Source organism: Poecilia formosa, unplaced genomic scaffold (genome assembly GCF_000485575.1).
Source record: "Poecilia formosa unplaced genomic scaffold, Poecilia_formosa-5.1.2 Scaffold151, whole genome shotgun sequence".
NCBI lineage: Eukaryota > Metazoa > Chordata > Actinopteri > Cyprinodontiformes > Poeciliidae > Poecilia > Poecilia formosa.
In genome coordinates this window covers 1011924-1035556 of record NW_006800090.1, presented here as the reverse complement: position 1 = coordinate 1035556, position 23633 = coordinate 1011924, and the positions used below count along the sequence as shown (strand labels likewise).

The window sequence follows — 23633 nt, the reverse complement described above, 5'->3', positions numbered from 1 at the left end:
ACAATACACCTAAAACAATAAATAAAATAAATACTGAAGTCCCAACAAAACATACTAATCATTAGGCTCAGACACAGAAAACAGGCAAAATGTCCAGTTTTACTTTTTTTTGTAAAAGATAAAAATGCAAAAGTGTGTGAAATGTTCGCAACATTTTTTAAAATGACAGCTTTTTAATAATATTCACTTAAACTACACAAACAAGTATGCAAATGAAACGTAGCACTTATTTTAATTTATCATGCAACTAACTGACAACTGTAATGATTCAGGACCTTTTTTAAAACCAGTAAAATTAAAAATGTAAATTGTATATGTAAAAAAACAACAACAAAAAAACTTAACATTTAGTCAATTCTAACTTTTTCAAGGAGAGTGTTTTTACAACTAGCCAATCATTCAAATTCCACTTTTCAAACCAAGGTTTTTATTTCTTAAACATGCAATACATTAGATTCACTGCTCTGCAAAACATCTGGGTAATTTCTCTCAATGGGGCGTTTTGCTTCCTTGCACCATGGAGCTTGTGGTTTTGTCACAGCGCAGAAACGCCCAGATTCCTCAGCTGGGACCACAAATCACGGGACAAACAAATCCCACAAATACTTTTCTTAAAGACAAGCACAAACAATCATCATCGCTGGCAATAAAATAAAAATAGAAGCAATGAACAAATACAAACACCAAAACTAGTCCAGCTGGAAATACTTGTGGGTAAAAAAAAAACACCCTTTAAAATGCAAAAAGTATTTTAATGCACTTAGTTTTAATAAAGTGTACAAAGTAGTCTGATTTTCTTTTCTTTTTTTTTGTCGGATAGTAGTTGAGAAATGAATCCAAAACATGAAAAAGTGTCACATTTGTTTTACTAATAGAAAAGCATAGAATTTATTTCCCTTTTTTTCTATTTTTGGTCTACAGATATATTTTTTGTCCATTTTCAGCAACAAAAAAAGGAGATACAGATCAATCACCAAGTAATATTTCTGTATTTGATCAACATTGTTGATGTTTGTATTCACTACGAAAAGAAAATGAAAGCAACCCAAAACATGATTAAGTTGTGTTTTATCCAACATTTTGAGAAGATTTTAATTTTGTCTGTGGAAAAAACTCAACTATAAACCAATTTAAGAAGAAACTCTGTGCATTAAATTTGGCTGAATTTGCACAATTATTGAATCGTGCGGCGCCTTTGCAAGACTTTTCATAGCCTTGCAAACGGCCAGTGGTTTGCACTCTGGATTTTAAGTCTTTAGTCTCTGAAAAGTCTTCAGAGGTTCGTCGTCGCTCACCTCGTCAGTGGGGTTGGCCATGTTGGATTTGGCACCTTTGTCAGAGCCGTCCGAGTCCGTCAGCTCAACGTGGAACAAGTAGAAGACGAAGCCGTAAAGAGCCGGACCCAAACCGTTACAGAGCCCTCGGATGCCAGTGATCATCCCCTGGACAACACCTACACAAATGACAAAAATTTTATTAAATTAAGAAATACATGAAAAAGCAAACAAAAGTGAACACCAAACTGAATCCCTCCTCACTCCCTGAATATCATCGCAGACCAGTTAATTAGTTAAACATTTCTAGCTTTTAAGCAATAATACTTTACTAACTTTTAGATATTTTCTTTAAAATCCATTAAATCCATTCTTTTTAGAATTTATTTATATACAAATGAGTATATTGTATGTTGGGAACTTTCTGTTTTGTTGCTATTGATCCATCTGTAAACAGTAATTTCAGATATTTTGTATGAAAGAGTAACGGATTTGCTAAAGTTAAAAAAAACAAAACAAAATAAAAACAACAATAATAATTGAAAATAAACCACAATTGGAAGCGGCTGGGGAGATTACAAAGGAAACTGGAAGTGGTCTTGCCCAAAAAAAAAAAAAAACAAATTAAAAAAGTAATTTTACCAGTTTCTAGAGAACATTTTGATAAAATATGTACAAATACAACTGAGTAAGAAAACTCGCATATTCTGAGGGTTTCTGCACAATTCTAATACAAATATGTTTACTTTTCCAGATTCAATTTTGAGTGTTCAAAGAAAGAAACAAAGAAAGAAATAGAGACTTTTCCAGGCTGTGAAGGAACTGCACAAACTGTGATAATTAGCACAAGTGCTGCTGTTATATGTGTAAACACACAGAGGACAGGACGTAACTCGAACGCGTCTGTCCCCTGACAGCAGGGAGACATCAGGAAACATTTGAATAATTCACAGGAAAGTATTCAGTAGCAAAACAAACAAGGAAACATTCCTCAGAGCACTTCTGTGTCCAAAGAAAGACTCTAAAGGGCTAAGAAACTGTTGTTGAAGGCTGCTTAGATAAAAAAAAAATAGTAAAACTTTCTCATGGTTCGTTTCATTTATGTTGATTATCAATTAATTATCAATTATTCTAGCTAACTAAATGTCATTATTTGTGTTCATCACCAAGTTTAATACTAAAAAGCACTAAAAAGAGGATGTTCAATGGAAATATCTTGACATTTAGATCTCAGAAAACATGAAAACAGAAAGTGAAGCTCACCTTGCTGGTCTGGATCTGCATTACGGGACACGATGGCGCTGATGGCGGGGAAGGTGATGCTGGACATGGCTGCCACGGCTCCAGCTGCCCACATCATCCTGCAGTCGGTGTTAAAGAGAAAAAGATAAAAAAAAAAACTCTTATGTCATGTCCGTCAAACTGATTGAAACCAACTACATGGTGTCTGGAGAAAAACTGAAAACAAAAACTGCACCAAAGAAATCATCACTAGACTGTCCTGATAAGCAGAGGAGGGCAGAGCACACAAAAAGAGCACGAAATTACTCAAGTAATAAAAGTAAAAGTATTTGGTAAAAAGTCTGATCAAATGATCAATCTTTAAATCAAATTATCAGGATAATCAATATTTTAAATTTACATAATCAGATATAAAGTTAAGTGGAAATTTGGGTATTTTAAGGACCAAAATGACAATAATTAATATAAATAAGAACAAATAACAAAATCAGGCAAAACAAAAAATGTTTCCAAATCAGTTTCTTTTAATAAAAAACTTATGAAACTAACAAAAACTGCAGGTTTGTGTTTCTGTCTGGTAAATTTTTGGTTAAAACATGTTTGTTTTTCTGTCGGTAGAGAATCCAGAAATTTTACTCAAGAGTAGCAAAGTAAAAGTAAGTAGTACAGTAAATTAAAAATATTCCTAAAAGTACATTTTTTCAAAAAAGTGATTCAAGGTAAAGTAATCGAGTAAATGTAACTAGGAGCTCCCGAATCTGCTGATAAGTTTTGAAATGCCTTATTAGTTTTCATCCTTTGAATATGGATGAATCTGATCTTATTCAACTCCACCTTAACATTTTCTGTGACTTCTGGTGTATTTTCTGGATCCAGGGAAACTCATATTGAGAATATGTAATTTCAGAATTGCTGCATTTTATTTTAGTGTGCTGCCTCAGGTTCAGAACAACAAGACTTGGCCGACTTGGAGAGAAACAAAAACAAAAACAGTTTATAAAGTAACAATTTTTAACACTCCATTAAATAAGAAATTCTCTTTAAGTCACTAAAATTGCCTCCTACATGTTTTACAAACATAAAAGCATTCAGGTTTTAACACTGTTGGGCATATTAAAGGACTTTAAGGGATGTTTAACTGGAATATACTTCCCTCTAGTGGTGGATTGGAGTAATGACAATTAGAATAATTCTTTAAAAAAGCTGTAAAAATTTTAAACTTACTGAGATAACGTGTAAAAATGCGGGCATACTGCAGACTCAAGCAGAATGCAATTAATCTCTAAATTTCTAAATGTGCATCGTCTTACAACAATAATAAGATACATATTTGTTCCTATTTACAGCATATTAAATATTTCAATAAATTAGAATGTGTTCCAGTAATTTCATTTAGAAAAAAGCTGCGAAGAATTAAAAACCGCTGGCAGTAGCTCATCCAGCGGATTTAAGAAATGGAGCCTTCTGTGTGCACGTTACCGAGGAGAGCGGCGATCTGGAGGAGAGCTGCAGACGTAACATCTGTCCGTTTCGGAGAAGCGAAAACACGCAAAAAAAATAAAAAAATCCTGGTAAAAGCGCACACCGGAGCGCGCACGGTAAAACACTCACCGAGTTCATTTGATCTGAATTAGAGCAGATTTTTAAAAGTTATTGGGGCCTCCGTCAGATACATGTATCTGCTTAATCTGTGATGGGATCTTGATTCACGGTGAATATTAACTAAACCGCATAAAATGCAAATAAGTAGCCGATGTTAATATGATTGTAATTTCACGGATAAAAATAGTACATGACCGATTTTTTTTTTTTTAATGTTGTCGGTCAAGATAACGGATAACAAAAAAAGTCTAGCGCCACCTGCCGCCCTGACACCAACTCACACATCTTCATTCAGTCTTACTTGTAAATCGATTTTTCTTTTCTTGGACGTTTTGATGTTAGCTTGTCGATGTCTCAGTTTTATTCGCTGGGAAAATCAATAAGCAGCTTGAGCCACCTCAAGCTGCTTATTGATTTGCATTGTGGGAGATGTAGTTTGTAGTCAATTTTAAGTCATTCATGGGCCTATAAAATGCTAGGGGTCCACATAAAATGACATGGCGGGCCACATGTGGCCTGCGGGCCTTGAGTTTGACGCATGTGCTCTATCAATATGAAACAAAAACAAATGCTTGAAATAGGCCTCAGTTTCACTTTTTTAGCCAAACTACTGAAATAAACGAGATATTCAATCATATTTTATTTAAGATGCACCAGAGGATACTTGCAGTGCATCTCCTAAACAAATAAGATCAGAAAACAGATGTACTGTACAGACAAACACACAGAGCTGACTTCAGTGGTGTGTTTCTGCAACAGGAATGTTTTTTTTTGTTTTGTTTTGTTTTTTTCCAGTGTAACACCAGCATCTGCATGTCTACGTGTCGGTGGGAGGAGACAGCAGCACAGCATTCAAACCGCTTAAGAGGATTTCATCTCTGCTCTTTCAACACCTAATCATTAAGATTACACTTTGAGATAAACTGCTTTCTTTTGGTTGTAGTGGTTTGATTTATGGCAGCATCTCTAACCCAACTCGTGTTCTGAACTGGATAAAAATGTATGAGGTGTTTAAAAAGTGTAAGATTCACTGACCAGGGCTGAGAGCCAAAGCCATACCAGGCCAGCTGGAGGATCTGGAAGCCAAGGCCGAGCAGGATTGTGTTTTTATTTCCTATAGAACGCATCAGGATCCCCAACACCACCGTCTGAGGAACCAACAGGCACAAAAATATCCTTAGCAGGCAGAAAAACTGAATATTTAGCTCATATTTTAATTTCACATCTGATTTTCGTAGATAAAAGAAAAATTAACATGCTGCTTTGAGCTCTATAACCAACATATTGAAGAATTTTAAACATTGCAAAAGCAGAAATGTGCTGTTAGCTTATTGTTTGATACCTGAGCCAATATGGAGAGGATCCCTAAAACGGCGATAAAGGCCGCCACCGTCTCTGAGGAGAAGCGTATGACCTGAGGGGAGGAGCGCATTCATAACAGGTTAGCACACGACTCTGCGACAGGCACGCATCAACACTAACACCTTTATGCATTTCACACCCGACACGCAAAAACAAAAGAGGCTGGCATGGGATATTTTGTCAACAAGTTGCATGTCCCACTTCCTTTATCAGAAGGAGCTTTTCTTTGTGGACTCTGAAGCCTTTCAGACAATTAACAGGAGGAACAAAGGTAATGTGAGGAGTCTGCAAACTGTGACAGTGAAAAAAGAAGGACAAAGATAGATAGATAAGATAGATAAATCTTTATTGTCATTGTCACAAGAACAACGAAATTTAAAAAGTGCCGTCAGTCAGTGCATATGCTTAAAAAAAAAAAAAAAAAAAAGATATAAGATATAAGCGGAGCAATTGTAGCCTAATGCTCCACTTCAGGTGCTTTTATCCCCCCTACTATGGGACAGAAGAGTTGCAGGAGCAAGTCTGACTTGCTCAACAGGTTTACTCTGAATCTGTTTATCAAACATCATTTAAAGACGTTCCTTAAAAAAACGAGCACAGCCTCTGGAGCGTGAAGCTGTCCGCTGGCGCTAGCAGGGAAATCCATTAGTGCTGGTATTTTTGACGACGTGGACATTTTGCTCCAGGCCTGTTAGTAAATCCATCCTAATGAGCCAACACTTCATTCAAACACTGAAACGGGTCGCTCAGCAAACTTTTTTTCTGGGTTTTCTTCCCGAGATTCCTGGAGTTTCCCACAAACTATTCTGACTTTAATAGGCAACTAAAATAGTAAAAGTATGAGGCTTTTAACATGGAGGAGATTATCTGAGAAGGAAACAATCGGCCGGATGTTTTTAATTATAAATTGCCCTTTTTTTTTTTTTTTTTTAAAAAGTAACTTTTCTCATCTTTATTACTAACAATGTACCTATGAGTGTAAAGGTTTTGTGTAGCCAAAAAATGTAGCTCCTAACTATGTAGATGATAATAATAAAATGGACAAACTAAATAACACGTATAGTCAGTCATTTCAAAGGGAATGCTTCAAGATTCATAGTCATATTTTTGATAAAAACTATTAATTTGGAATTGCATTCATGTCTGAAATGAGCTCCGTTTTATTTTTTATGGCCAATTCAGTCTCGTCACGTTGGACATTAACAACATGTTGAATAATCATGAACACAGTTCTGGAAAAAATAAAGAGCCCACTGCACTGAACCCCATTAAAATCTCCTAGTTATTCCACCAAATATTGATTTCTGAAGTCTTCCTGAGTTAAAACATTAGTATTATTGTTTCTAAATCGATATAAACTTGTTTTCTTTGCATTATTTGAGGTCTGAAAGAACTGCATCTTTTCCGTTATTTACTCAAACTTATATTTATAAAAAGTAAAATCAGAGAAACTGATCATTTTAAGTCGTCTCTTCATTTTTTTCTGTATGCCATAAAAATAAGAACATAATTTAATTTATTTTTGTCACTGCATTTGTTTTGTTCTCACATAGATTTTCAGGAAAATGTAATCTTTGATGGCCTACAAAAAAAATGCCAAATTTGCCTGTGAAGTAAATAAATAAATAGATAAATGTACAATTTTGAATAAATATGAAAGGAAAATCATAGTTGGGGGATTGGGACACAGCTACTTTATATTTCAGAAAAGTTAATGACGTTTCCAGTAGAAGTACGTCAGTGGTTTGCTGCAAAGCTGCAGACCTCAACATGATCCCTGAAGCACGAAAAAAGAAACTGGACTGCAGAGCAACGGAGGAATTTACAACGATCTGATCAGGATTTCTACAAATTCTCCACATCGTAATGTCTAACACTTCTACATTTTTTTCAGGTTTTACAACATCCTGGATGTTTGAGGACAAATCAGTGACCCAATTGTTTTTTTTCTGAGTTTATCAAACTGCACAATCTTAAAGCTTCTGATTCAGCAGCTTTCAGGTTCACCTTTCACTGCTAACACTGAGCAGGTGTCGGCTTTATTCTCTGAAGAACATTTCTGTGGTATCATTTTTAAAAACTAGTCAAAAAACTAACAACGAAACTGGATTTTATTGCATTTTAGACAAGTCCGTTTTTATCTGTGGGTACTCTTTCCGCTAAGATGTAAAAAAACCAAAATGATCATAAAACTAAACTGTGGGAAATCCAGATGAATCATTATTTTAGTTATTAATAAATCTAACGATTTATTAAATAAATAAATTACACATTCAACAGATTTTTCATTGAACCACCTAAGCCTTATTTAATACAACATTAGAAATACACTAAAGGATATAAATAAACAATCTAATTAATTTTTTAAATAAGAAAATAAACATTTTATTGCCTAAAATCACATCACATTCCTTTAGTAAATATCAACCTGGATCTAAAAACTTTGTTTTTATTTTGGATGCAAAATGTATGTGTATTTTTTTGCTCTGAATATGTTATCAGCCATTTGTTTGTCAAAAAATGGGTTTCTTTTGCGTGTGTATACTCCGTTTAACGATTAATCGATTAGTTAATTAGTTGACAATTATTCCAATAATCAATTAATGAAGATTAATTGTTTCAGCCCTAATTAACTGTTAGTTTTACATTGATACAAATAAATGTAACAAGATTGTTTAAGTCTTATCAATTCAAATGTTCATGTTTCAGACAAATAAATAAGTTTGAACATTTTTCACTTTTTGTAAAATGCTAATTATCAAACTCTTTGCCTGACTAGTCTATGTAGTAGCCATATCTCAGATTATTTTATTTTTTTCTTTATCATTTTGTGCATCCTGCAGCTCTGGTTAGATTCTTTCTTGGGACACCAGGATAATTAATAGTAGAAAACAACAGTGGATGCAGAATGATGCAAGCCTTGCATTTCTATAAATGTTACTTTAATACCTGCATCACAAGCTGCTGAGTAAAACTCATGGCTTGCAGCAGAAAACCGCAGCTTCAGGGTTCACTCGTCACACAGAAAAATTCAAGAACATTAAGAATTTTCAAAGTAAGTTTTCAAACTTTTACAAAAGCACACTTTGGAGATAAAAACAGGACAAATTATTTATAAAAATATACCATATTTTACTGTTATTAATAATGTCTCGAGATGGAATTTTGCATTGTACAGCAGGGACAAAGTAAATTAAAGTATAACAAAATTTTTATGTTTTATTTAAATTATACGGATCAATAAGTAATTAAGAAAAAATATCTATTTATTATACTAAAACAACTCAAACAAATGACAGTCCTGTTAAAATGAAATTAAACACAATATACAAATAATGTTATTTAAAGAATAATCCTGTAAAAATTTAAAATATTCTTGCCAAGTTTATAGAAAATACATAATCTTTGTAATTGCATCTGATCGGAAACTAGAAAAGTGTAATCTGATTTAACTTCAGACAGCGAGAAAAAAATCAGCACGTTTCTTTGTTGAATCAGGTGTTTGAAAATGTCTGGTTTCAAAACGGTGCAGTTTGAAAATCAAGCACTTTCAAGGACTTTATACAGAAATCTTGAAAACACCTAATTGAAATTCAAGCACTTTTAATCCTGCTTCATTGTAAAACATTTTCCAGAACCCACCGATTAATTTGTCTGAGACTTCAGACCTCAGTTTTATCGGCATTCATCGTGAACTGTGGGAGGAGCAACTCTGAGCCTCAAACATTCACTTAAAGGACCTGAAAGGACTTGCAACAAAAAGGCCCATGCTAGAAGCACAACATACAGCTGAATGTGGACTCACCATAAATAATCTGACTGCTTTTATGTTTCATAATACCAAGGAAAGTTCTGGAAGGAAATGAAAAAATGTTACCTGTCTGAGATAGAGGAAGAAGCTGGAGTACTGCCCAGCTTCGGGGAGGAAGGAGAGGAACACTGTGATGCAGATGAGCAGCAACGTGGAGTCCTGGCCCACTTTACGCAGAGACTGAGCCGGAGAAAAACAACAACAGTTCAACACAAAGCACGCTACATATTCCTACTTTCCAATCGCTGCACTTTAATTCGAATTTTAATTCCCACAGGACTAGTTCAGCCTGAAGTCTGAAAAACAAACATGTAGGGAAATCTCTCTTTTTGTATTTTTAAACAAGTTAGAATTTGAAATGCTGATGAGTAAAACGTTAAGATCAAGAAGAATTCAAACATAAAGCATGCTGTTTAAACATAAATCCATAGTAAAAAGGTTTATTAGACTTTTGCTATTAGGGAAATAGTTTTTTAATGCTGCATTTAATTTTCAGGTAATGGACAAATCTAAAAAATAACAGCTAATTCCATATTTTTCAGGAACGCCCAGAAACCCCGAGCTTTGTTCGTTCGTCTAGAAAGTTCAGTTCATTTGGGGAAGAGTGAAGGCACAGTCGATGATGATGCCGAACAAAAAAGCAAACTCTGGTCCCCCTTAAGAACTGAACTCAGTTCAGTTGAAGTGAACTTTGATACAGCTTGAATGCAAATGTGGATGCAAGTGGACCAGAGACCATTCTACAAGCAGATAGCGAACTATAGCGCAGGGCATTCTGGGTAAATACAATCAAAATAAAGGTGCAAGTGTAGCGCTACGAGTAGAAATGGTTCATGGTCTTTTACCAAAGACATAAGAGAAATCTAACAACTGCTAAAATATTCATCCTCCATTTCTGTTTATATTTTATGGAGAATGAAGTTGTGCTCCTGTCTTCTTCAGAGGTTTTTGTGTCTTTTCCTTCAGTAGTTCAGGTTTTTTTTAAAGAATTTAGTTTATTTGACACAGTGTGAAAGCGAACTGCAGCAGCTCAAAATGTAACAAACGTTGGAATTTTGGCTCCCAAACTGAGTCTACCAGACTATCAGGTGTGAAACTCCCTTAAATCTCTGTAAGTCGACTTTAAATAGTGTTGTACTCACAGCAAAGGGGTCTGCCTGTTCCCAGGAGATTGGTGCTCCCCATGATGCCGGCCTCATTTTCTCCGGCAGCGACTCCGGGACGGCCACCAGGATGAAGCAGATGTCTAGCAGGGCGATGGCGGTGGCCAAGATTACCACCAACGTGTCACCGTAGGCCACCGATAGATAGGCTCCGATGGCTGGACTGGTAACCAGGCTGGCTGCAAAGGTGGCAGACACCTGGAAGGACCAAGAGAAAAAAGGTGATCAAAAGGAAAACATGAGGGTCAGAGTTATTGGATTTTATTTCTAACACTGTTTTCTCACCAAGCCATACGCTGTGCTCCTCTCATGCTCTTGCGTAATGTCTGCCACATAAGCAAAGACCACAGAGAAGGTGACGGCGAAGACGCCAGACATGGAGATGACTGCAAAATACCACCTAAAAGCAGAAGAACCGACGCACACGTCAGATCCAATAAATCAATCAGCAAAAAAAACAAAACATTTTGACCTTTGCTGCTGTGATTTTTTTTTTCCCCCCTCTGGGATGTCAGAACTACGCTCTTACCACGGGCTGATCTTCATCAGCGGAATGGGAGCACACGTGAAGAAGACTGTTAGCAGCAAGAAGGACTTGCGTCCCCAAACGTCTGACAACGCTCCAATCAGAGGAGCACTCAGAAATGATAATAGGCCCTGGAAAAAAACAAAGAGGCAAAGATTTTGGAGAGTGGATCAGACAAAAGAAGAATAAACGTGTAACAGCAGCAGCAGACTTGCAGACATGACAAAGAAAAAAAGTTGCATTTCAAAAGTATCTTTCAAGGATGTTACTGGAAAACGATGCGCCTGCATTAAGGGGTGCACCGGTTGCAGATTTCTGGCCAATCGGCAATTACTAATCTTCAAAAAGCCTAACCTGGTGATTCAGATTTTGGCCAGTACCAATTTTTTTTGTCTGAAATGTTGCAAAATACAGCAAGAAAGTCGCAAAGTTGGCAAAAATGGGGTGACTACCTTTAGCCTGCAAACGTGAAGGACATGGCCTGGTGGTCCAGTCTATCAGCCAAACCTCAAAAAATGATGGTGGTTGATTTTTAGACCTTTGCTGAGGTAAATAAGATCGGGGGATAAGATCGGCTTCACATGATCTTCCAAAATTAAGGAAGTTGGCACATATAAAACAGTGCATCCCTAAGTGCATTTGTCCTAAAGTAAGCCAAAATCTGAGAAAGCTTCAGGACATAAAGGCTCTGAAAAAGTGAAGAGGGATATCTGCAAAACATTAGGCTAATATTAAGAAAAAAAAAACAAACAAAAAAAAGTTTTTCTGCAGGCCCAAAAACTTCAACTTTTATTTTAACTGAAAGAACAACCAAAACCAGGGTTTCCCCCAAAGTATTATAAGCCTGGCGGGCCACCAGGCTTTACTTGTGCCCCCACCAGGCTAAGCATTTATGATTTATTTTTGTCTTTTTAAAATGTTTGCATTCTTTAAGACTTTATAGTCGGTGTTTAGGTGTTAATCTTCTAAACTTTCAATAACACATAATTATCAAGTGATATTTTCAAATTTCCTGTCAACTTTGAAATTTTTTTAACTCAAAACCACGACGGGCCGCTGGATGAATGACTGCCCTAGCACACAAACCCGGGCTTAGCAAGCTTACTGGGGGATCTTTGCAAAACTATTTTCTGACGGTTACTGGCAGATTTGTCCATCAGTATTTTGATTGTTAAATATACAGATTATTTTAGATTTTGTGGTTTTAATTCACAGGAATCAGACAGGAAATGAGAAGGGAGCGAGAGAAAGTGGACGACATGCAGTAAAGCTCAAGCTATGCGAGTCTTTGTAGTTAATGTCGCACATAAATGGGTTTTCATGGTATAATACTGATTTCGTTGCATCCAACCACACATCATGTCCATAAAGGATGAACGGAAATGCGAAGTCATTTATCGCCTCAATTTATGCAAAAGTGACGATTAAATTGCAGTTATGTCACTGAAGATGAAGCATGAGGGAAAACAGAACCATGCCGGTCTGTGTAATGATTACCTTCACACCGTGAATGAGTCCATTCATCAGGAATGTGTGTTGGGGGAATGTCTGATGTAATACCTGGAAAAACAAACACAGGAACCCAGATGAAGCAACTTTGGTTCTGTAATTTACTCGACCTCGCAGAAGAAATTATGTACAATAACAGAAGCAATTTATAAACATAGAGAAAAAACAACTACAAAAAAACAAAACAAAACAATGTTTTATCAATTAAACTGAAGCAAGTTCAGGTTATTTAACACAGTTACCAAATCCATCTGACATTCATGCTGCAAACACAAAAATGTTTGGCGTTTTAAATTTTGCTGGACGATAAATTGTCCCATAACTTATTGTAATAAACAATAATGTTGTTTTGAGACAATTTTCAAGTCATATAATAGTAGTAATTCAATAATAACACAAGAACACATTCTCAAGGATCGATAAACTTTAAATTTTAGTGAACTTTTAAACACTGCGACAGACTGGCGACCTGTCCAGGATGTACCCCGCCTCTTGCCCGGAACGTTAGCTGGAGATAGGCACCAGCACCCCTCCTTACCCCACTGAGGGACAAGGGTGTTCAGAAAATGGATGGATGGATGAACTTTTAAACACTGGAAATTAAAGATATTTGAAATATCCAAAATAAATAATGAAAACAACAGAAACAAATAAAATTAATTATGAAGTCAAAATTGTCTTTTAAAAAAAGGGATAGTTGAGACCAAAGAACTAGACTGTTACATTTACAGCAACAAAATACAGTTTTTGATTGTTATTTATTGTTGTTAAAAAGAAATAGAGTTTACTATAAAAGAAATTGGTCACAAATCTGACTGGTGCATCTATAAAAAGCTCTCTAAAACGGTTACATCTGGGTAAGACGGGTTCTAATCATTAAAGTTCAAAGTCTTGCTCATGTCAGTGACACCAGAGTGGGAACATTGTGCGCTAGCTTATACTGGGACATGTTTAGTTTGAAGCTGAGAGTCTGGTTATTGTTCCTGTCTGTGAAGGAAAAGTCTTTTCTTCCTCGGAGTTAAGTACAGTCAAACTTGAAGTGTTTACTGAAGACTAATGAATCAGTCCCTCTCATCTTCAGACGGCCTCTGATTAGCCAAAAATGCAAATCTGCTTTTCGTAGCGGGGCAACAAACCCCAAATAATTAACAGCACAAACAAACACCTCCTTCAAACGGGAGACCATTGCATAACCCTGTCTGGCAAACATGTGGCAAACAGATGTGTACGCATATTTTGAAACAGGTTCCTGGCAAAAACTTGTGATTAAAGGAAAAAATATGCGTCTGGAAACCAGAGGTAATAAAATCTGCAAAGTTGACCTGACATATGCAAAGCTACAGTGAAAAACTTCAACGCCGGGCAGCTGGTGTGAAATAAAGCACAGCCTATGGCAAGTCATTTATAAAACAGCTTTAAAGGAACAGTCTGTGCAGGATGATGGAGAGTCATTCTTCCGTTTTGTGTAACTTAGGAAACCTCTGCAGCAAACGCTACATCACAGCTGCTGGCACAGAGCTCTGAGCCAAATAGAGTCTGTGATGTGGGCTGACAATACGAGCCAGCGACCCCCTGATAAGCCTTTTCAACAAAGAATTAGGACTGACAATAAAACTGATGCCACATCCATAGTTCTCTGTTCAGCATCTGCTGAAAAGAAATCACACAGGGTTCTGGTCAGCTGGTTAGTATTTAACAAAAACTAATGTTTTATGGATTTCTATTAAGTCCCATTGAGTAGTAAAACCTTTAGCTGGAAATAAGCCTATTGGAGGATGAACTCTGCCAGCATTGCACACCTAAAGATGGAAATGTTTGGCCAGTTCGGTTTGTAAAACAGCTCAGGAAAGTGTCTGAACAAGGTCTGACTGACATGGACTTTGAATTTTATCATGATATTTTGTGGTACTTATTGTAATAACAATAAAAATTATGATAAAAAACTGTTTATTACATCTTTTTTAGGTAAGTGTATGGATGTAAAATACTGCTCTTGAAAAATGTCCCCATTTTAAATTGGTTTCTTCGGGCGCTCAGCAGTCATTCATGAAGAGGCCCGTCACTTTTTTGAGTTAAAAAACATTGTATTATTGAAAGATTGGAGGATTAATATCTGAACACCAACTATAAAGTCTTAAAAAATGCAAGCATTTGAAGAAAAACTTCAATAAATAAGCAGTGCTAAGCCTGGTGGGGGCACAAGTAAAGCCTGGTGGCCCGCCAGGCTTATAATTCACTAGGGGAAACCCAGAAATGTTTGAGTTTTTTAAGACTTTATAGGTGGTGTCAGGTATTAATCGTCCAATAGCACATAATTATCAAGTGATGGAAATGTATCAACAATAAAAACTATAATGAATCAAAATTTTTATCACGGTAAGACATTTTCACAAATGAAAATTGTGTACTTCTATTTTCAGGTCTTCCACAGACTGAGGTCTGGTGTTGCATGATCGTTCAAACTAAACCGGACCGGAATGAGACTTCTGTGTGAAAACGACCCGAATGCGCACAAGAAGAATGTTGATGTCACACGGTTTATGAAAATAAATTCTATATAGAGCAGTTTATGGATCAATGTTAAAGTTTATTCAGCAATGGGAGCTGGCATTATTGTCAAAAAAAATCACAAGACGAAGGAAGTTAGTAAAAATGAAAGAGCAATTAATAGCAATGACCTTTTGAGAAACGCTGACTGCAGTTTTTGTAGGGAAGGATGTTTGGATGTGTAGTCAGAGCCAGCAGGTTCGGGATTGAGATGTGAAGAATTTCACTGATGGAAAGTTCTACCATAATTTCAGAATGATAGTTTTCATCCATTGTTTATGTCCTGATTTACCACATCTGACTTCTTCTGGTGCAGAATTATGCAACATGACCGTTCGGACTGCAAACGCTTTGAAAACATCTTCAGTATCCGAATTTGTTCCACATATGGAAGTGGCACAGATGTGATTTTTTTTGGAGGTGAAAAGATCAGAATTGGGGCGTTCAGACTGCTGTGAAAATCCAATTTGGGTCAAATCTCTGTGAGGTGTTTGAAGCTTAGAATATCATTTTAAAAACCTAACCCTGATTTAAACTTCTCCACATTTTCATCTTTTCTGTATTTGGTTATTTCCTTTGGCTTTATGATGCTGTTTTTTCACTCATGTCTAACAAACATCAAACAACAGCTGCCCAATCATAACACAGGTTCACTCAGTTTAATGTTTAAACAAAGTCCATCTGAAGGCAACTGGTTAAACTGGTTGTTTTTGGGTTATCAGAATAAAGGGGGCTACATACATACAAATGGCACACTGTGTTTCTAAAAATAAAAACTGAAATTCATACAGGCCGCTTCACAGTCGTGTTACTGTGTCGGTCTATCACATAAAATCACAACAATGAGACAAAGGTTTAACTCTTTCATGCATGAATTAGGATCCTTTTTGTCAGGATTTTTTCCAACTTTTTTTAAGGGATAAAAAAGGTGGGAAAATAAATTTTGTAAAAAAAAAGAAAAAGAAAAATTCTAGGATTTTTTTCTAGGTGATTTTCTCCAAATGCAAAGTTGTTATTTGGAAAATACATCAGTTGTATTAGTCTTCAGGGGTTATGTGATGTCACAATTTTTTTTTTCCTGCAAGAGTTTCTACAGTAGGAGGAGGGACTGGATATTCCTGAATTGGTCTGAATGCTTTTTTGTCTGTCTACCTTATTGAATGTAACAAATATTTTCTTGCGCTTGCAGCTGATGGCCAGTAGTTGATCGTGTTTTGTATGATGCGCTAGTGTCCACTTCAGTGGTCTGTGAGCATTTATAACATAAAAATCCATTTTAGAAAGCTGTCCTCTGCAGTGACCAGTATACATGAAAGGGTTAAGAGTTTTGTTTTTTTTTGCAGTTTAATTTATTTGTAGGTTCTTTACACAGTAAATTAAACAGGCTCAATAATTATGAATGTCATAACATGTTTTTATTACAAATTCCTGGTAATTATTGAGTCGATAAGCGATATGAGAGGTGAGATTAAATATGTTCACTTCTTTCAATCAGAAAAGTAGTGGTCATCTAACTATTTTGTTCTTGGTTACACGTTTTCTTTGTTTTTAGAAACCTGTTAAAAATAAATAAATAGTACAAATACAACACAATGCTATGCTAGTTTACATAGCAGCCGAGTGTGGCTTACCGTGAGCATCGGGGTGGTGAGAAGACCCCATGCGAAAAACTCCAGGAAAATGACGACCACAGCATGGTAGACGCTGGGCTCACCGATTCCCTGAGGCTACAGGGAGACAGAGAAACACACAGAGGCGGTTAGCTGACAAGAAACATCAATCTCACAGCTTCAAAGTGTCTGATCATGGAAACATAAACGTAATGTCAGAATCTGTCGAATTCTAAAAACTATACTATACGATCACATGAGAACCTGTGAAGGCTGTGGATGCTAACGAGGAATCTTTGGATTAATATGTTACCTCTGGATTGTGATCTTAAGTCTTTTAAGGTTGTTTTGTTGTCACAAAAACAAATTTCACTGGACGATAAATTGTCCCAGAAGTTATTGCCATAAACAATAATATTGTTGTGCGAGACCATTTTTAAGTAATGTAAGGCTAAGGCTCAAAGATTAATAAACATTAAATTCTAATGAACATTTAACACTGGAACTCGAAGACAATTTAAATATCCAAAATAAATAAACAAAAACAAGAAATTAAATTAATTATGAAGTCTTTGTTAATAAAATTGTCCTTCAAAAACAGGAGCTAGTTGAGACCAAAACACCAGACTGAAGTTTTTGGTAGAAAGAGAAAAACAATAAATCGTGCAAATGGAAATTTACTTGTTTTAATTCATTACTGCGACAGAAATATTTATTGTATACCAACACATTTACTTATTTTTTAAAATTTTACTCATCTTCTTTCAATTGGGTGCAAGAGGACCAGCGTAAAATGTGTTTGATCGGATTTTTCTGCATACACTACAAACTAAGTACTTATGACAAACTTGAAACCACAAAAGTTCTCTTAATCGAAAATGATGAATTAAAAAACAGACAACAAAAGCAGCTGTTATCCAGGTGGAGTCAAAGTAGTGCAATGATCTCTCGAGGCACATTTGTAGGTCATTCTAAAAAACAGACACCTCTGTAATCAGAGAAACATGAATAGACATCCTTATTATCTCTAATAAAACCAACTCCCTTGTGGGAAAGTCCCGTCACTCCAAAGTGAATTTTTGAAGTGACAAGGCGATGCCGGAGCAAGAGAACGGATGCTGTGCAGCAAACCATTAGATGCTATTATTGAGAGTTAATCAGTTTTGTTTTCATATTTATTTCCAATCGTGTAAAAGCAGTGCAGACTCCTGCTTGGGGCCCACGTCCTCCCCTTGATAACTCCCTTTATTTCAGGTCATTATGATGACTCGACTTGCACAAAATGAGGAACAAGCTTTAACCGATTCACACACGACGCAACTTCCTCTAAATGAAACTGACACCAAGCAATACATTAACATAGCACTCAATGCTATTGACTAGTGAGCTCTCAATGCACAATTTGCTGTGGCTGGATGAGGAGATGGCAGAAAATCTGGCTGTTGGAGGTGAAATCATGATGTCTGAGTGGTCAGATCATATCTGGAGCAACAACAACAACCGTAGAAGAGCTACGCATGTCGGAAGTGGAGTAAAACGGATGACCAGAACTGAACTGAAGGAAATGAAATGTTTGTGGTTTCCCGTTTAGTCCATGTTTGCAACTCTCCCTTCGTATAGATTTTCAGTAGGTTTGACTTTTAACTGATTGCATAACAATGATGCATCACTCCATTTATAACTAATCCCACATTACTCACACTTTTCCAAAAGCCTCGGATAGAACATAATTCATTTACTCTATCAAAACGAGCGGATCGCAAACTTTTCATCTCAGTTTTAACACAGAACTGTGACCAAAACATCAAATCAAATATACAAACACCGCCAACAAGCCACACATGGGGACAATTACATGTACAAGTTTTAAAAGCTACCGTTTAAAATTGTTTCTCATGAGAAACTGAAAACAGAGGGTTTTTTTGTGCGTTTGGAGCACAGAATCCCTTTCCCGCACACTGCTGGTCAGCTGGTTGAAGCATTACAAATGATTTCAAGAAGCACAAATTCAGCTGCTTTTAAATATTTGCAGTTACAAAACACTCAACCGGTTGTGATGTGGAGATCGAAGGAGCTCCGCCCGTCTTCTGTATTCAAAACTTAAGTCAGGAGCTATAAGCAGCATGTTTGTTGTACAGTTGACTGCAAACTCAACCCAAGCAGAAAAGCCAAATAATTCACCAGCAAATATCAATTTGTTATAGTTGTCTAACTCCATTAAGAGCAGAAAGATAAACGGGTAGAATACTCAGCATTATTAGTTAACTTACTTCAAAATACTTAAATTGAAATTGGTTGGTGAGTTGCTTCAAAGCTTGAATGGCAAAAACTGAAAAGTCTGACTTTTTCCAGTTGTTGAACGCACCACACATAAGTGCTGCCAGGTAACATTTAGTTGTGGAAGATGTTATTGAGAGAAGACGACCAAACTATATTCAATGTCACTGAGGCGTTTAAAAAATTTATTCAGACGAGGAAAAAAGATGAATTATTACAAGATTCCTTAATCACTGCATTCACTGACGATGTTTAGGGCAGAATAGCTTCTCTAAATGGTAACCATAACTAAAACAAGTCGAAAAAAAAAAGAAAAAAAATGACATTTGTTGTTATATCTGAAAGCCAAACATTATCAGATATGTGCACTAGCGATTTAGTCGTTTTGATGGGCTGTTACTGTGACTGGCCTCCCGGAAACTGTAAAATATAAAAAAATTATCTTTTTACAATCAGCGACTACACAGCATGAAAGTTGTTGCTTAAAAAGATGACTCAAGTTTAGCCATTTTGATTATAACTAGTTCAACAATGAAGTCATAAGAAAAAAAGGAGTAAAAAGCTACTTTAAAATAAACTATTTTCCATAGAGATATTTCTCTGTTCACTCAGGATGCAACCCTTTTGAGTTTGAGGTCAGCTGATTATAAGAAGCTTAATAAAGGGCAAAAAATGTTTCTGTATTTTATTTCTTTGAGTCCAGTTCAGTCTGTCATGGATCACGTTGGATTAGGAAACATTGTCAGCCTTTTGAAAGCTGACAATTTAAGTATCTAGTAACTCTGTAGGGAAAATAAGAGAGAAATATCTTTACAAATATTACTGCTGCAGATGCAGATATACCAAATAAAGTGTAACATTGTAGCTCTAATTGTTCTGTCTTTGTTTTAAAATAGTAATAAATTTTGTCGAGTTGCAGAGCTGTGTAGCTCTCTCTCACACCCTGTGTGATTTGATCTCTGGTCCTTCTGGAAATAATTAATGCTAACTCCAAAACAGAAAGGCTTCTTAAGGATTCTGTGTGGTTAGAGTAAATTAATGGATCAAGCCTTTCCAAAATACTTTTAATTAGATTTTAGTTCCAGATGTTATACGTCTTATAACTTGGAGGACTGTCAATGATGCAGAGAGCGAAAGCCCTGTAACTCTTTGCTGCTTTTGAGAAATCCTCATTTAATTTTGAAATAAACACTTCATTCTTAATAGAGTTTATTTTTTATGTTTCTAGAAAGTAAAAATGTATTTTGTCACTCGAGAATTGGTACCAGCAGGTAAGAGCTTTACAAAAATCAGCAAAAAAGTAATAATAATAATAATAAAAAAATAAAATAAAAAAAAATTGGTGCATTTCTAATTTCTAATCATAGCATATACTAAAGACAACATTATATTACTTGACAGTGTATGTTTAGTATGGCAGGTGGAATCAACGCTTATTACTCTGGAATGTTGTACGAGTTGTTTAGTTCGTACAAAACATTAGCAAACAATATTTAAATGTTGTTCCTTCAACCAGGTATAACCCCGAGTTTTTCCTATTCTTATACAAAAGCTAAACAAAAAAAGTCGTTTTATTCAACAACCCAGATGTCACTTTCATTGCAAAAACAGTCAATACAAAAAAGCTAAGGTGAATTCAATACTTCAAGCAAATGTTGGGCTTGCTGACTAATTGAGAAGTCACACGCTTTACAAAGAGCTCGGTAAGCTTAAGATGAATGTGTAGGGGAAAGAATGCAACAATCCCAGGAAACGAAAAAAGTAATTTAGGAAGAAACATCAGTGTTGTTGACATTAGCTAGCTAGCGTTACCTGAGCTGACGTGTAAACCACTAGCAGGCCGCTGTGTTACAGTTAGCCACTTAGCTCAGCGGTGCCTCCAACAGCCAGACAGCGTTTAACGGTTAACATTATATTCAACAGACAGCCATAAACAACTTCAGCTCTGCTGTGTTTACATTAGCTACACACGGCTTCGGTCTAGACAAACAGTCGAGAGCAACTGTATTCAATGGTAAGCTAAGTTAACGAAGATAAATAAATATTTAACTCACACTTCCTCCATCTTTTATTATAATTTTCTTTGCTAGAAGAATGCTGCGGTTCAGCCGCTTCTTCTTCTTTTTCTCCCCCGTCATTGTTAACTTATGTTCATTCTTGATGTCAAAGGGTCGTCGTTGTCCCCACCAAAAGTAAACTAATATTCTAAATTTGGGCTACTAAGCTCATTACACTTCAACTATAGGCAGCTAGCAGCGAGCTAACTAAATGATGATTTCTCATCCCCACCTCACTTCAGTCCGTCTTCCTGTACCAGCATTTTAGCCCCGCCCCTCGCTGCGAAATACTACCGCGCTATTGGCTAGCGACCAGAACGGCGATACAACTTTGCATCTGATTGGCTTAGAAAAAGTTGATGCTACAGCCCTCCTATGTTGATTCGTGGGAATCACACCGCGGGTAACAAAGAGGAAATGTCATATATGGTGATCCCTGTGTTTATAAAGAAGGCAAACAAGACGTTTTGTCATTTCCAAGAAGTAAGGAAATATTCACTGTTGGAAGACAGAGCATGTAACTTGGTTCGACGTAGATTCATGTCTATCGATACATAGGCATGAATGTATGTCATGTCTATGACATACATTCACCTAAAAGCTTAATTATCTATTTAATTGAAAAGTGAAACTTAAACAAGCACGACACAGACAAATAGCGCATTTCCTCCAGACTACTCCCAGTTGAAAAGAAGCACTGACTAACATGGGTCCCACCATCTCTTGAGTAGGATTTACTTTTAAATCCTTTAAAGGATGCAACATTTTCCACCACGTTTTTCTTCCACTTAACTTTACATTAATTAATATCCTCGTGGAAGTTGTCAGTCACGGTCAAAGTCAGCAATTGCTGTGTGGCAAAATTTATATTTATATTTCATTTTTGGCTAATAAATGTGTGAGTTATTTATTATTTAATTATAATTTCATTTTTAATCTTATTACATTTTATTCATTTAGTTTCTCGGCTTAATTTTAAGACATATATGTATTCCTATACATTTAGCTCAGGCAGTTTTGGTCCCTTCTAACATCTATAAACTATTTGTTTCAGCTGGTAATATTGCAACCAAATGGACACCAGTTCTTTTCAAAATGTACATACATTTAACAAAAAAAGGGGAAAAAAATGGATTACTTGCCTTGTCATGGCAAAAAGCACAGTTCAAATAAAGACAAAATTTATTTTACAAAAAGTCTCAGATTAATTAATGTCAAACTACTAAAAAAAAGTAACATAAAAAGAAAGAGAAATACATGGTTTTCCCGTGAGATTCTTGATCACAGTGTCAGAATATGAGTACAAAGTTAGCACATCTACAGTATAGTTACTATGTTATTTTTTTTAATTACAAACAACCACCAGAAAGAGAAAAGAAAAGGGGACATTGATTTTACAGTTTGTTACACAGAACTGGTCCAAAACCCTCAGCTCCTTTATAAAATCTTCTGTAAAGTGATGGAATTAGCAGAATCTCCATATAAAGATCAGAAATAGTTCTGAGCATGTCTCATAAGAACCCTGGTAGAACGGGTCAGCATGATGTCCTTCTCAGCAGCAATGACAAATAGAGTCTGTCAAACAAAGTGCTTTCAGGTGTTCAGATTATCAGAACGTGTGGAATTAGTGTCAGCTTCAATTTTCAACGTCATCGATATAAGGGATGTCCAGGTCATCAAAGCTCCCATTAAAGGTCTTGCTGGTGAGCTGCTGCTGCTTGTCGTCTGAGGAGGGAGAGTCTTGAGCAGCGCAACTCCTGACCGTGTGCGCCAGGTCCGCAGTTTTAGCTGGGCATTTCGGTCTCAGCGCTCTCGGCAGCTTTGTCGCCTTTCCTGGTAACAGAAATGCAGCTTCAGTGAAAAGATTTTTGACATGTGTAGTAATGAGGAACTTCCTGGTCTGGTGTGACTGTAGTTATTTATAGAAACAGTAAACAAGAAGTTGTTTTTGTTCCAACCGATTCATTGAATCCGTTGGGTTACAGAGGGTGTGAAGTTGGTATTCTGAAACTCTAACATCCCTTTGTTTTAACCACTTTATGCTTTCACATCCTGCGTAGCTTAATGACGCAGTGTGATGATACACCGGATATTTCAACACACCACTGAGGAAAAACGAAACCTAATACCTTCAGAGGGCATTGGTTAGAATTAGTCGTAAAGAAAGGAATCAGGGAATGAGTTGAACGCCTGTGTTTGGTCAGTGCGAGCATGTCTTGCTTTTTAAGAAACAAAATTCCCCACTCTTCTCTTGGAACATTTTCTTTCAGCCTGAAGACGGATGAGTTTGTCACAGTTAATAGTTTGCTATGTTAACTACGAAGGAAATGTAAAAAATGTGACCAGGTGCCGAGCTGAGTAGTAACTGGTTACATTTAATCAAGTCATTAAAACATACTTCCAGGAGTTTTTTTTTTTTTTTTTAACCACACAGATACTTCCCACTTCAACTTAATATCATGGAATAATGATATTTCACACAGGATAACTGAAGACTGAGATTTTGATGCTGTAAGTTACGGATCGATAGGGTTTTACTGGCGTGGGACCCAAAAAGTTTTCAATGTGGCCTCCATTTTTAGCCAAAAGCAAATAAAAATGGATCAAGAAAACGAAAAAAATTCCTAATCATACTATGGATCCCACTCATTTC

General features: G+C 36.2%; 2 protein-coding genes across 5 annotated transcripts in view; both read right to left on the bottom strand.

The window, feature by feature from the left end:
• The window catches only part of mfsd14a2 (major facilitator superfamily domain containing 14A2), a 33989-nt gene extending 12754 nt beyond the window's left edge, over positions 1–21235 (bottom strand). The window contains exons 1-12 of one of the 2 annotated variants that reach the window (XM_016677270.1): positions 20978–21235; positions 16668–16763; positions 12478–12540; positions 10984–11111; positions 10740–10854; positions 10434–10652; positions 9358–9471; positions 5461–5532; positions 5154–5266; positions 2538–2635; positions 1331–1453; positions 260–275 (exon numbers count right to left, since the gene is read on the bottom strand). In XM_016677270.1, the coding sequence (XP_016532756.1) occupies positions 260–275; positions 1331–1453; positions 2538–2635; positions 5154–5266; positions 5461–5532; positions 9358–9471; positions 10434–10652; positions 10740–10854; positions 10984–11111; positions 12478–12540; positions 16668–16763; positions 20978–21061 (1241 nt within the window). In that variant the 5' untranslated portion in view covers positions 21062–21235. Of the gene's footprint in view, positions 1–259; positions 276–1295; positions 1454–2537; positions 2636–5153; positions 5267–5460; positions 5533–9357; positions 9472–10433; positions 10653–10739; positions 10855–10983; positions 11112–12477; positions 12541–16667; positions 16764–20977 lie in introns of both variants that reach the window. The other variant, XM_016677269.1, reaches the window with a different exon arrangement.
• Positions 21236–22144: 909 nt separating this feature from the next.
• Positions 22145–23633, bottom strand: part of LOC103146071 (myosin IXb) — a 39400-nt gene continuing 37911 nt past the window's right edge. For 2 of the 3 annotated variants that reach the window (XM_016677267.1, XM_007563806.2), the window contains one exon: positions 22145–22813. In XM_016677267.1, the coding sequence (XP_016532753.1) occupies positions 22617–22813 (197 nt within the window). In that variant the 3' untranslated portion in view covers positions 22145–22616. The remainder of the gene's footprint in view (positions 22814–23633) is intronic. The other variant, XM_007563804.2, reaches the window with a different exon arrangement.